This window comes from Rattus norvegicus, chromosome 4 (assembly GCF_036323735.1).
Source record: "Rattus norvegicus strain BN/NHsdMcwi chromosome 4, GRCr8, whole genome shotgun sequence".
Lineage (NCBI taxonomy): Eukaryota > Metazoa > Chordata > Mammalia > Rodentia > Muridae > Rattus > Rattus norvegicus.
The window spans coordinates 70,623,942-70,639,196 of NC_086022.1; the positions used below are offsets into that span (position 1 = coordinate 70,623,942).

Below are 15,255 nucleotides of genomic sequence, written 5' to 3' on the forward strand. Positions count from 1 at the left end.
GCCGTTTGGTCCTAATAACAGTGTCCTTTGCCTTACAGAAGCTTTGCAGTTTTATGAGGTCCCATTTGTCAATTCTTTTTTTTTTTCCGGAGCTAGGGATCGAACCCAGGGCCTTGCGCTTCCTAGGTAAGCGCTCTACCACTGAGCTAAATCCCCAGCCCCCCATTTGTCAATTCTTGATTTTAGAGAATAAGCCATTGGTGTTCTGTTCAGGAAATTTTCCCTAGTACCCACTTGCTTGAGGCTCTTCCCCACTTTTTCTTCTATTAGTCTGAGTGCATCTGGTTTTATGTGGAGGTCCTTGATCCACTTGGACTTGAGCTTTGTACGGGATGAAAAGAATGGATGGAGGTGCAACTTGAAGCACCTGGAGTGCTCACTCAGGGCAGCTTGCTAGGGCTCCCACTCCCACACCCCTTCCCTATATGAGAATTTTTAAAAATCTTTCCAGCTGCTCTTCTACTGATAAGACATACTAGTTATCTTTGTACTTCTGTCTTTGCACTCTAGGCCAACATTTAGGCCAATTATTCCATACCATGGATGTTATTATAATTTGTTGATTTTAAAAGTATACATTTCTACCTGTGCCTCACCTTGATTTTCTGAACACAGATATCTAGACCTGGAGCTGTGGAAATGAGTCAGTGGTTAAGAGTGCACACTCCTTGCAGAGCACTGTGTTTCATGCACCCATGCTAAACAGCTCATAGTTAACTGTAACTTCAATTCTTGGGGATTCTGGCCTCCAGGGACACTTTTACCCACACACATGTACAAGTGAACATGGGTGGGGAGGATGAGAATATGAGACACAGAGACAAAGAGACAGACATGCACAGACACACCCATGTAATGTAATGCATATGTATATATCATTAAGTATCTTCTTCATCACCTTCTCCCTTCGCAATGTCTCACACTGTAGTAAGCACCAATAACATAACACTACTTCGTTTTTCAAACTAACCACCACACTCTGACTGATCAATTTAAATCCTGTGTCTCAGTTAGTAGCAATGCCATCGTTAACTCGCAGACTCTCAAATGATAATCTTCACGTCATCTTTGATATTTTTACTGGAAATTTAGAAATCAGCCTTTGTTCATTTCATTTCTACTTTTGAAATTTTATTAGTATTACCTCTTCCTCTTTCATAATCACCTTTTAATTAAAGTCCTCACCATTTTTCTCATTAATGACTCCTCATTTACTTACCTCTCTGGCTTTAAACTATCTCTAACTAATGTATTCTCTACCAATTCAAAGTGGGGTTCAAGGACAGGCAACACCAGCATCTCCGGAAAAGACATAAAGTTCAGCATCCTGAGCCTCAGTCTGAACCCTGAGAAGGAAAACAGACTTTTACCATCATCTCAAAATATATATGCTTTTCCTCGTAGATGCTTGTGTCTAACAATGAGGGTTGAAACAGAGACTGGCTAAGTCACATGCGTCAGGGGAATGTTGAGAAGGAAAAGAGTTTAATATTGATTCACTGACAGAGTCTTTGTGTGATAAAAGTACTATAAAAGCATAATTGGTTTGGTTAATATATTCTAGTATATTCTAAAAGCTGTGGTTAATTTTTTAAAGGAAATTGTGACTCAATAAGACCAAAGTGTCTTTCTGACATGCCTGGGCTTGGAAGAACAAGTTAAATTTCTAGAAAACAGTAGAAATAAATGGACCTTGGCCTTTGGGCATGAGGTAGTGTTGGATTTAAAAAGTAAATCTTTGGGCCAACCTTAGTTACTTCCTTACAACTTACTTTTGCTGCCTGAAAGTCAAAATTTTTCATTCAATGAGGCCAGCATGGGGGGAACTAGAGTCTTGGATCTACTGAAGGCTTAGCTCAGTCTTATTTGGAAGAAGAGTTTGGGGACAAGCAACAGTGGGCTAGACTGAGTAAAACTTATCTCTCTCTGAGATGAAAAGAGGCAGATTTTCTCAGAGCTCAAGAAATGATAATTAAATGATAAATTAGACAGGGGAGAAAGAAAAATAGAAAGATCTCTGAAACAAAATTTTTCTTCTAAGATGTAAGTTCTCTAATCCATGCTACATAAATGCCTTCTTTGTCCTGTTAGCTCTCAGCTGCATGCCCAATCCTGTTTCAGTTTCACTTTGAGTAGGCTGAACCCATCTTCCTCTTAATGATGATTCATGGTGCAATAAAGATAATGAGGGTAAACTGTCATGTAGTCCACACTAAGGCAGAACCTGAACCCGAGCCAGGGTTAGTATGTGAAGCAGGATTATAAACCAGGCCACAAGGCCTGAATGAAAGGGTACAAGAAACAAAGCAAAACAAAAAACCTCAACACCTTGCGGTTATAGTAGATGGGGTCAGAATCTAACTTCCTGTAGCAGACAATATACATTGGACTCCAAAAGAGCCAGAATCCAACTTGATGTAGAAATTATTAAAAGCAACAACAACAACAACAAACAACCAAACAACAAACCTTTAATCAAGAATACAGAAAAATATCTTCACAGACTGGAACTGACCCATATTATCTTATACAAGATGGTAATCCTCACACAGAAGTGAGAAGAAACTCTTGAAAATGGCAAACTTCTTAGCAAATCTAGTTTTCATTCTTGCTGTTTTCCATTTGATTGAAAAACCCATTGCTGCCTCTGCCATAAGCTGAATTCTAGATAGTCACAGATTGCCTCAAATACAACTGGCTGAAACTTTTATTTCAGGGCCCTGGATGCTGTCTTCTCTTCCAAGAGGAACTTCCTTTTATCACGTTCTACTTTTGCTGGGTCTGGCAAGTTTGCTGGTCATTGGCTGGGAAACAATGCAGCCAGCTGGGATGATCTCAGATGGTCTATCCCCAGTATCCTTGAGTTTAATCTATTTGGCATCCCCCTGGTAAGCCTCATTCACAAACTTGCTCCTTCCTTACTCTTTCTCTTATCATTCTTTCAGGTGTCTGAAAGGATAAGGAACTTGTCTCATTGTCTATGCTTTAGTAAAATCAATTTCTGTGTGTGCCATAAGATGGTTCTGAAGACAGAATGATATAAATGTTAACAGTAGTGTATCTTCCATATAGTCTCGGTTGCTAGGAGAGAATTACTATGAATCAAATGTATGAGTATAAGAAAAAAAAATCTGGTCAGGAGACGATCAGTGAATGGATAAGTATGAGATCAGAGACTGAATGACGAGGAAGGGACCTCAGTATAGGCACCCTATCTAATCCATTTTCCTAGTACATTCTATAATGAACTTCTTGTTTCTCTGATTTAAATGGGGCTTGCTCTGGGACTTTGGCATCCTTTAAGCATTAAGTAATATTAGTAAGAGTTCTCTTTCCTTCTCTATATAATAATACAGCCAATGATTTTGCCTTCCTAGTAATTATTTGTTTGTATCTGTGTTAATTCTTCAGGTAGGAGCCAACATCTGTGGCTATGAAAACAATGTCACAGAAGAACTTTGCACAAGGTGGATGCAACTTGGAGCATTTTACCCACTATCCAGGAATCACAATGGTCCTGAGTACAGAGTGAGTTCCTCCAAGAGAAGTGGTAGGGCACTTTTGGATAATATCGACTTGTTTCAAAGAAGGGTTATAGAAAACTCCTATATACTGGACCTTTCTTCATAAGAGTAGGTAAATTTGTCAAACGGCAAAGTATACAAATGAAAAGTTGAGAGGGATAGATATTTATATGTTGAGATATTTATATGTTGAGTCAAAAGGCATCCACAAAGGTGTAAGAACTTTTGGCATATCTTCTATGCTGGTAGCGGGGCATGTGACACAGGCCTGTAAATCGTAGCACTCAACTAACAGAGGTGGGAAGATAGCTGCAAGTTTTAGGCCAGCCTGGTTTGCATATGAAGACCTGTTTTAAAACTAACTAAATTAGCACATGTGAGGCCCTAGATTCAATGCTACCACCACAATCAACAAAATGTACACTGCTCCAATCACTTGTCATAACTTTGTAGAAGATGGGACACTGTGAGATCAATTTTATACTAATATAAAATTATTAATATGACTTAATAATATTAATATATTATCTATATATCAATACAACTATTAATATGCTTAATATAAAGAAGGTCACTCATAGAGAAAGGGAGAAAGATTATGGAAGGGTATGTCAGTGATATCAAATGATTTTTTTATCTTGTTATAACATTTCTTTTTATGAATAGTTTGGAAGATCATCCCTCTGTTGCTTCCAATGATTCATTCTACCATGACCCTTTTTATATAAGATAATATTTTAATGGATAAGTCTACAGAAGTAGTTTAAAGTCCTTAAGGTTTTTATAATGCAACAGTAACAAATAAAGTGATTGTCTTCCCTTTTAATAAAATAAGCTGCAATTAAAGTATTTTAAACTGGACAGCGTTGGTTTTAATAAACTCATTAAAGCGGCCTTCGAGATAACTAATGGGTAAAATGCTTGCTGCACAAATGTGACAAGCAGACTTAAGATGCCCAGGACCCTGGTTAAAGCTCGCAGATGTGGCAGTGGCCTATGATTAAAACATTCTAGAGGCAGCGAGAGGGAATTCTCAAAGTAAACAGGCTAGATCGACTATCTTTAATTATTGAGTTCTACCTCAGCAAGAGATACTGCCTCAATAATAGGTGTATCAAGGAAGACACTCAATATCAACTTCGTAGCTCCAAACTCACACCCAAACAAGTGTGTGTGTGTGTGTGTGTGTGTGTGTGTGTGTGTGTGTGTGTGTATGTATTTTGGCTAGTTTTATGCCAACTTCACATAAGTTAGAGACCTCAATTGAGAAAAAAACTACCACCACCAGATTGGCCTATATTGGTGCATCTTTTGATTGATAATTGATATAAGGTACAAGAAGACCTAGAACACTTGGGGTGCTACTCCCCATGGGTCCTAGAAGCTATAAGAAATGCAGTTGAGTGAGCCATGAGGAGCAAATAAGAGGGATTTATCCTTAATTTCTCTTCCTTGAGGCATCAATTCCTACTTCAAAGTTCTTGATTTGAGTTCCTGCCCTGAGTTCCTGCCTTGACTTCTTTTGATGATAGACCATGATAATGGCAGAGAAGTGTACTCAAAATAAACCCTTTGCTCCCCAAGTTGCTTATGGTCATTATGTTTTATCATTGAAGTTAAAAACAGCAACTCAGACAATAAATATATCCACATACATGAGAACATGTATACAGTATATACACACATTCATTTCTCAAACATAAACATATACCAAAAATTTAAAAAACACAGCTCATTTAAGTAAGTTCATGATCATTTTGATTTTAGTTCTTGCCTTTGTGCAATAAAATGTCTTTCTGGGAGGATGCAGAGTCAATCTTCAAAGTATTTTATTCTTGGTTTTTTTTATTCCTTTGTGGTCTGGAAAGATATGACCATTTCTGAAGATGAGTCAGGATAGGGAATGTAGACAGTGTTCACCAAGCCTGGCTTGTCAAGGTTTGTGTAGATAAAAATACTCAGCTCATCAGGTGACTAGGGTAAAGAGCTAGTTATGACAAAGAACTATTTATGCCATTTTAAACAAATTTGAAGGTGAAACAAGTAGGGATCACTTAACTTATATTTTGTGTGATTCAATATATTCATAGCATCATTGTTTAGCTAGCGCTCAGTGTAAGGAACGGGTGGTGAAACTGTTTATATCCCATTCTTTCTACCAAGCCATCAAAACTCAGCTTATTTTGTTGGCACACTTAAAGTTGTGTGTTAAAATTTTAATATATATGTATGTATATATATGTTCATAAAACAAATGAAATAACTTATAGAAACAAGATTTTACATCTATTTGGTCTTACGACTTGTACTTAAGTTAATTACTAATCAATTAAGTTGAGCAGGACTCTTCAGGCTTACAGAATATATCTCAGTGTTCCAGGCATCCAGTAGAGCTCTAGATTTTCTCAGCTGGAAACCAGTTGATGGATGCTCAGCCCCACAATTTTCTGCTGTGTTTATCCTCAGTGTTTTTATGAACCCTGTATTAGGGTCACAAAATGACTATGTTTGGGGAGTAGTTGGGCCTCTTATAAAGAATAGCAAAGAAATAGATTTATACCCTTTTTTCCAAAATTCAGTTTTATCATGTGATACAGAATTTGAAATATATATATATATATATATATATATCATATCTTCCAAACTACATAGAGAGTGAACAAAATGAGTGCTTACTACTGATGCAAATGTCTGCTTGTAGGCTGTAGAAAAATATCTCTGCTGAAGTGTTTTTTGATAAAATTTGCACAAATCCATCCTTATTAACTTTTTACATGTTGTATTAATATTCCAAGGTACATACAAAGGTCATTGTCCTTGGGATGTGAAAAATGAAACTAACTGTATTGTTTAAAAAAATTCCAGAGGAAAGTACAGCTTAAATATTGCAAATTCACAAAAATGTAGAGAAAAGAAAAGGTTTAGAATGAAGATCACAGTTAGGTAATGCAACCAAAGTAAATGAATTTCTAAAAATTGTAAAACTAAGTTTAAATCAAATGATTATTGTTATCTCCAAAGTGGAATATAAAATGACTCAGATATATATTGGAATGTCTTTGAAGAGAGTAAATCCCCTTTGGCTCTTTTACATCCACTGAAACCCGTAGGTATCTTCTTGTCACCCAGGACTGCTATAGTCTGGCCTCAGAAGACGAGGTGAAGTGAAAAGTGCTTCTTGCTTGCACATCATTGGAGAAGTCATGTTATCTTTGATATTTTTTAGCCATAAAAAAGTAAACAACTACAACATTCTAAAAATATTTCATCCTTCTCCAAACCAAAGAACATGACTATGTTCATATGCGAAAACTCTGTATCACAATAGAAATATTCACTAATTGCTTCCATTTTCTCCTAGGACCAGGACCCTGCTGCCTTTGGCCCTAACTCTCTGCTATTGCAATCATCGAGACATTATTTGAACATCCGCTATACCTTACTGCCGTATCTCTACACTCTCTTCTACCGAGCTCATACTCTGGGAGAGACCGTAGCAAGACCCCTGGTACATGAGTGAGTTTCTAGACCAAGACCTCCCTGTCAGATCACAAATCACCTTGACAAGGTCCATTAAGACATGTGATGGGTGGCCGCTTCCTTTTAGAAATTCCACTCACTTGACTCTGTGTGTGCTCCATGTTTTATAGATTCTATCAGGACCCAGCCACATGGGCTGTACATGAGCAGTTCTTATGGGGGCCCGGACTCCTCATCACTCCTGTGTTGTATGAAGTATGTTTGTAACTTGAATAATGGGATGCAAGTGTTACAGTTGTCCTCATTGCTGAAAATCTACATGCTGAGTATATACGATTGTACTTAAGTCGAAATATAAATGAGAACAATTATGAATGTTAGGAATGTTCTTAGTTCCAATGATGCATCGATGAAAACAGTTTCTATGTTGTAAAATTACCTTTACATCTATGCTCTTTGGTGTATGTAGGTCTGTGTATGTGTGCTGGGCATCTAGATATCTTCTCATTCTGAGAGATTGGGTTGAGAAGACAGAATAGGTATGCAAAGGAGTAATGGGGAAAGTGGAGTGCAGGAAGATGCCACCATGGGCAAGGGTGAGAAGTAAGGTGTTGGGGAAAGATTATTATTATACTCATTATCTTGTTAAAATTTTTCTAAGATAGCAAGCCAGAAGAAAAGATAGATAACAAAGGCTCTTTGAGCTGGTGGTGTCTCAATTACATCTAATCAACAAGTAACTTTGCTCCCCTGTGGATGTGGTTCACTTAGTCTTCTCTGAACTCATGGACAGCCTAACTCTGAGAATGAAACTCGCTGCTTCTAGAAAATGCGTGAAAATAGAAACAAAATGAACATAATTTCTAGGTACAGCATGACTTTGAATAAGCTTTTGTGGCCTTTCTGAGTTCATGTGTTTTACTGGTATAACAGGAGGATTGCAAAATGGTTCTTAATATTATTCAGATAGCCATCGGCAACAATGTGGATGCAATCTTTAAATTATAAAGGTGTGTGTGTGTTTGTGTGTGTGTGTGTGTGTGTGTGTGTGTGTGTGTGTGCGCGCGCGCGCGCGCGCGCGCGCATGCGCACTAAACTTGCTTACTGACTTTATTTTCTTAGGGCAAGGAGGAAGCGAAAGCCTATATCCCAGATGCCATCTGGTATGACTATGAGACGGTAAGTGAAGTGGTTTCTAGCAGAGAACAATTCTAAAACAGAAGTATTGGGAGTTCATCATAGGATAACACAAGGCTTTACAATCAGGTGACTGTGGGTAAAGTTTCTTAGTCCATTCAAGTTGGTATAATAAAATCCTTCACATTTCACAATTTATAAACAACAGAACTTTATTGTCTGCAGTCCTTGGAAGGTATAAAATCCAAGATCAAGGTCTTTTCAACTTTACCAATGATAGCTTCTCATTGAGATTTCATGATTCAATCACTTGTCTGGAGGAATCATTTCTTAATAGTATCACATACAGTATTATGTTCCAACATATGAACTTTAGAAGGACATTAATACTCATGTCACAGCAGAAACCATTTCTAATTATCTGCAATATGTTTATATCATCTCACTGCCTCAACCCAACTGCTATGCTGATAATTGGGACTATCACTTCATTTACCGTTGTCTGTTTAAGCAGACAATTCAAGTTCAGTGTTGAAATCACAATAAGTCAGTCAACTTTTGGTTATTATAACAAATATACAAGATAACAAGGTTATAAGGAGAAATGTTGTCTATATTTTTGCTTTCAATTTCCAAAGCTCTAGTCTTTGGTTCTATTTCTTTTGGCTAGTGGCAGTCTATTTGATAAAAGCATGAGAAGAAATAAAATCTCATGGCAAGACCGTGACAGACAGTAAAAGGAAGAGATCAGGGCCTTACAATTTCTACTAAACACACACTTCTAATAACTTAAAAGCCCATGTTAAGCTTGAAGTTTATAATAGCACTCAATAGCACTGAGTCAGGGACCCAGCCTTTAACACTTAAGACTGTGGGAGATAGCCAAGATGAACTATAGCACACAGTGTGGTGAGGTAGACAATGTGGATTGGTTGGTATCTCAGCTCTTCTCTCTACTATACATATACCTTGGGGGAAATCACCTCACTTTGGAGATCTCCATCTTCTTGTCTTTAAAGTAAATTGATTGGACTATAGTATCTGTAGGGTTTTTCCTGGCTGCAATCTCCAATCTGGTCTGTTTTCTTTCTGTTGCTTAGGGACTGGCTGTCCAATGGAGAAAACAATTTATAGACATGCCACTACCACGTGACAGGATAGGACTTCACCTTCGAGGTGGCTACATATTTCCCATTCAAGAACCAAACATAACCACAGAGGCCAGGTAAGCTCCAGTGTCTTCTTACTACTTTGAAGCTCAGTGAGGCTTCATGGGTGAGACAAGCAAGGACCAAGAGTTCATGGGCCAAATGAAATACGATTACTGTCAGCAATCTTTCAAGGTTGGCCCCAAATTGTATTCAGGGGGATAAACATATTCTCACTTTCCTTCTCATTTTTGCATCCTATCTATTTGGATTAAATCAGATGATAGGAATAGTCAAAATAATCTTCATGAGAATTTCCCTAGGGACAGACATTATCTTAAAGTGTATCCCCCAATACATGAGAAGAATTTAGTAGGAGACAGAGGTCAATATTGTTTGGAGTTTCAGGGCTCAGATTCTGAAGAATTTCAATTCAGACTCTTGCCTAACAATATCCTACATGTGTTAATGTTGGACAGTGTCTCTGTGTTCATATTTGTTATTGATAAACTGGAGAGGATGATGGCCTGACCTTTTAGCACCTTTGGGAGGGTTAAATGAATTAATATAAAGGCCAGAATCTGGAGTACACTCACAAGAGTACCTGTCACAGGGTCCAATAAGCATTGTTAAAATGATCACAAACCCACCTCACCACACTGTTGTTGTTATAGTCTCTCTTTTCTACATTCTGCTACTTTTTCACACCTGTCTTTTCCCAAAATGCTAACATCGACTCAATTTCTGAGATACACTCTAGAGGATACAACCCTAGGTATCAAGGGGTAGATTCATCAAGGGACACATTCATTTGTTTCTGCCTTTGTTCATTGTCTGAACTTGAAATTATTTCTTCAGCCGGAAGAATCCCTTGGGACTCATCGTTGCCTTGGATTATAAGCGAGAAGCAAAGGGCCAACTGTACTGGGATGATGGTGTGTCTAAAGGTATATTTTCCCATTGGCCATAGAGATGATTCCTAGTAAAAATTCTTCACCAAATGCTTCAGTGAGGCACCAAATCCATTATCACTGTTGTGTATTTCAGTATAGAAAATTTTAATAGCTTGGAAAATTAAAATTCATTCTAAAAGTTGCATCATCTAAGAACAAGGAGTTAAAATAGACTTCACATATAAACCTTATGTGTTATTGACACAGCCAAAGCAATAAATAGTATTGCATTTGATTCCTTACTGCATCTCATCATCAACATCAAGCAATGCCTTTTTGTTATTAGCTTAGCAAGGCACTGTTTCACTTACCATTGAGAAAGATATGCATGCTGTAGGTCTTTTGTTTTGTGTTATAAAATATGACTACAACAGACAAGCTGTTAGGGTGAATAGAATTAGAGTTTATAAATATTTAATACCTATTATTATACTGCATGCAAAGCACATAGAGATGAGTGTGCTATAAACATTGACCTTGACAAGATCACAGTTAAAGAAGATAAGGAACATTAAAATATTTTAAATGTTAGCAAGTGGAGTCATAGAATTCCATGAGACTTCAGAGAAAATAGTCTGCTGACGTTCTACAGAGATTGACAAAAGTGGCCTTTTGGTTGAGCAGAACTGTATACAGAAGAATTCAAATAAGAAGGATGTGACTCCATGGTTTTACTATTTCCCATAGTAACAGTATATACATATCACTTCCTATCTTTCAGGCACAGTGTCTGAAAAGAATTACCTTCTCTATGATTTTTCTGTTACATCTGTAAGTACTGTGCTCATAAAACATATATTTCATGTTTCTTAGTGTGATTTTGTTTTGAGTACCTATATGTGTTTTTATTTCATTAAAATTCAGGCCTAAGTCTTAAATTGGTACATTTGCTAGAATGTATGAAGCATCCAGACTATTTTCCTGAGTGGCTGTCTATTTTATAGTTGTGCCACTAATATATAAGTAATGCTGCTTTTCTACATAGTTGTCATACATTGAAGCTGTCAGTGTTTTTTTATTTTAGCCATTCTTGTGTGGCTCGTTTAACTTGTTTTATTATTTCTTTGATGTTTAATCATGAAATCTTTGCATATGTCTATCTATCTTTTTTATATTATGTTAGGTGAAATATCCCATCTTTGTTTATGTTCTGACTAGATATTTTTTGGCATTGGTTAACAGCTTAGTTTTAATGGTCTTTAAATATCTGTAATACCTATCCTTCATTAAATATATGGTTTGGAAACACTTTTTTCTACATGTAGTCTTTTCTTCCTCTTAAAGACTTTCACAAAGCAAATAATTAAATTTGGGTATGCCTAATTTATTATCATTTTCTCTGCTGCACCATGCCTTTTTTTTTTTTTTTGCTATATCTAAGAACTCTACCTGGCTTTAGAAGCTTGGTGTTCTCTGATGTTTAATTTTTTCAACATTTTCTGAAGTTTTACTATCTATTTTGTTATTTATGATTGCTTTTAGACTAATTCGTATATGTCAGACTTAGGCCAAAGTTCAACTTTTTGCCTATGTAGGTCCAGACACCCCAGCACCTTTTTGAAACAGCTCCCTCCTCCACTATATTTCTTTCTGTAAGTTGAAATTCTATTTTCTGAGCAAATAATATCAGAAAAGATCCACTTAACCAAAAGAGGAGAGTGCTGCCTTCTGAGTCCATACCTGCTCTGGGGTAGTCATTGATCAACTTAGAAAAGAAAATCAGCTTGGAGGACAAAAATAGAGAAGAATGAGAAATTGTGGATTTCGGGAGATGCTGAATGTATATATCCAATGTTTAAAATGACTTTCTCCTTCCTCTCTAGAATCATTTACAGGCAAAAATTATAAATGGTAACTATGTGGATCCCAATAACATCATGTTCACAGACATCAGAATCTTAGGGATGGACAAAGAACCAACTGATTGTAATGTTTTATTTAATGGCAATAAGATCTCTACTTCAACCTGCAACTACAATGCTTCCGCAAAGGTGAGAGATCATTCTATCTACAGGGCTTTGGCTGAAAGCCTTGTCCTGAGATTCTGAGAATTTTCCCTTCTTTGCTATTGTGAGTTTTGATAGTCACAGAGACATTTTCCTTCTTGGGACAGCCAGCATATTATAGGAGAAATGTGTGCATGCATGTATAAATCCTTCTTCTTATTGTTGGGAATTTAAAGAAGATAGCAAGCATTAGTGCCCAAAGAGAAGTTCTTTTCTGCTAATTTAAAACCAGATGACATGGCCTCCAATTGAATGGTAAAAATGAGGTTCTGGGGTATTTGCAGTTTGTCTTTTGTTGAAGTCATAACCATCCTTGAAAGGCAGTTGATAATTTTCCTAGTGGCAGTTGCTATAAGCTTGTTTTATCTGCTCTCACATGAGATGTAAGTTGGAGAAAAACATAAGCTGTACTCTGACTTAGCTATCATGGTGTTATTCCCATACTTGATGAACTCATATAGAGGATTATAGTTATTGGCTTACTCATTTACTTCCTGAGAAGTTCATTATTTCTTTGGTAAGATGTCTTCTACCAGAAAATACATATAGTGTAGGATAGGAACAAAACTTCTAGGACTAAGCACAAGGAGGTACTGATACTGGTTAATTCCTCCACATTGTAAGATCTTAGGCACCCTATTAAATCCATATCATGGAGACAACCACAATACTCATAGCACTGGGTCATTCTACAGAACCAACACACGTAGTGTGTAATAGGATTGTCACACTGCTTGGCTTCTGGGCATTGATTACTGTCATTAGTCTTGTTTACAAGCATCATGATAATAGGATAACAAGCCTAAAAATGGCAGCTATGCTGTGATTCACTCTCCTAAACTGCTCCGCAGTACGTACATTCATGGTGGCTCCAAAGGGTTATGAATCAAGCAAGTTCCAAGTATTCTCAGGTGATACTGGAGAAAGAGCCCAGTCCTGACTTCTCCACCATCAGCCAAGACAATGTCTCCATAACTCTGAGTAACCTGGTTTGTCACTGGAGTCTTCTCTCTCCCTAGGTGTTGATCATTAGTAACCTCACGGGACTGAAACTGGGACAGGAATTTTCCATTGAGTGGAAGCTTGTAGTCAATGACCTGGAGAAATTTAACTGCTTCCCTGAGGATCCTGCCGTATCAGAGGAAAGGTGCAAGCAGCGAGGGTGCCTCTGGGAGGTAATGACCACAATGACCAGAAAGCTGTAAAAATTACAGCAGGTACTTGGACATCTGGAAGTACTTTGAGGAGGTTGGGGACTCGATGGTCACTCTAAGGCTGTGCTGATATGCATTATGTGAACTCCATGTGATAGGTAATGAATATGTATTTCTCTCAGATCATCGTTTCTACAAACTCATTGCCATTCTAATCACTGCTTTAACTGTGCCATTCTCCTGAGTGTGTGTTTGCATGTGTCTGAATTCTCTCTCCTAATAAATACACTAATCATATTGAATTAAAGCACGTGTTAATGACTTCATATTAGCTTGATCATCTGCATATCTCTAATATGTCAAATGCACACTACTAGAGCTTAAAACATCTTTTTTTGTGGGGAGCAATTCAACCCACTTTTTTGAAGTTTACTCTGTGCTACTTGGCTTCTTCAGTAGAGTCTTAAGTTTGTAGTGTAGAAGTTCACTAAGAATTCTTCTACTGTTCCAGCAAACAACTGCTCCTGGAGTGCCTATCTGTTTCTATGACACCATTCCCCAGTATGCTGCCAGTAATATTCAGTACCAGCCCACAGGCATTACCATGGACCTGACCCTCCTGGAAAACTCAACATCTGCCCAGGCAGCAGCAGCTCCAAGAGTTGTCTCTGATCCTCTTTCTGGAAAGATCAACTCTCTTAGACTGAGTGTGACTTACCATACAGAAAATATGCTGCAGGTCAAGGTAATTCTCACATTATAGTTGCTGACTCTTTCTTTTTGTAATCCTTCTCTTACGTACTATAGCTCCTAACTATAGTTTCCCTGCCCTCTTACCTTCTCAGTCCCTCCTACCTCCTGTCTCCTCCATATACACTCCTCCTCCTCCTCTTCCTCTTCCTCCTCTTCCTCATCCTCATCTTCCTTTTTTCTTCAAAAGAGAGCAGGCCTCCCAGGGATATCAACCAAATATGGCATAACAAGTCTAGGAACATATCCTCATATCAAGGCTGGATATGGAGGGGAAATGTCCCAAAGCAGGCTAAAGAGTCAAAGACAATCATTACCCCCACTGTTAGGAATACCACAAGAACATCATGTTCTTAACATGGATGCTTTTGATTCAAGGCTCTGTGCAGATGAAGTCATCTGATATACTGTTAATGGCTCAGCATGGAAATACATGCCTTTAAGTCCAATACTCAAGAGGCAGAGATAGGTGGATCTCTATGGAGATTGGTTTATTGGTCTGAATAGCAAGTTTCAAGACAGCCAAAGGTACATTGAGACTCATGTAACAAATCCCTATGTTACAGATGCAGAAGCAGAAGCATTCAGAAGAAAAGGTCAGAAAGAACAGGTGGTCAGGATATGAACTCAGATCCACCACAGTTTTGCATCTTCTGTTGTGATCAGTATTCCACATCACACACGTCATTAAAACTCCATCCCATCTGCCCGAGAAGCATGAGTCTGCTTTGTGGGAAACACACAGAAAAGACTCTAATTCACTTCCAATAGTTTTAGTAGTTTCTGTAGTGGGCGCTGTTAACATGTATTAGCATCACTGAAAGATTCGGTTAAAACTCCTTTTTCCCCCCACCTTCCCAGATTTACAGTACCAGTAACAAAAGGTATGAAGTCCCAGTACCTCTGAACATTCCTTCTTCACCACTGGGCTACTCTGAGAACTGCCTGTATGATGTAAGTGTTAAGACCAACCCATTTGGACTCCAAATTCAACGTAAAAGCTCCGGTACTGTGATGTAAGCTCTGTTTATTTGTTTCTCATCAAAGCAACTGTAGCATCTGATTACAATGATTTTAATTACTGCAGGAAAACCCCAAACCCT

General features: G+C 37.8%; 1 protein-coding gene across 1 annotated transcript in view; it reads left to right on the top strand.

Annotated features, from left to right (window-relative positions):
- Mgam2 (maltase-glucoamylase 2) overlaps nucleotides 1-15,255 on the top strand; it is a 91,757-nt gene that overhangs the window by 33,236 nt on the left and 43,266 nt on the right. The window contains exons 15-26 of the mRNA XM_039109052.1: nucleotides 2,717-2,888; nucleotides 3,412-3,528; nucleotides 6,886-7,040; nucleotides 7,175-7,259; nucleotides 8,127-8,183; nucleotides 9,242-9,366; nucleotides 10,148-10,236; nucleotides 10,964-11,013; nucleotides 12,066-12,233; nucleotides 13,268-13,423; nucleotides 13,914-14,147; nucleotides 15,014-15,168. Coding sequence (XP_038964980.1) covers nucleotides 2,717-2,888; nucleotides 3,412-3,528; nucleotides 6,886-7,040; nucleotides 7,175-7,259; nucleotides 8,127-8,183; nucleotides 9,242-9,366; nucleotides 10,148-10,236; nucleotides 10,964-11,013; nucleotides 12,066-12,233; nucleotides 13,268-13,423; nucleotides 13,914-14,147; nucleotides 15,014-15,168 — 1,563 coding nt within the window. The remainder of the gene's footprint in view (nucleotides 1-2,716; nucleotides 2,889-3,411; nucleotides 3,529-6,885; nucleotides 7,041-7,174; nucleotides 7,260-8,126; nucleotides 8,184-9,241; nucleotides 9,367-10,147; nucleotides 10,237-10,963; nucleotides 11,014-12,065; nucleotides 12,234-13,267; nucleotides 13,424-13,913; nucleotides 14,148-15,013; nucleotides 15,169-15,255) is intronic.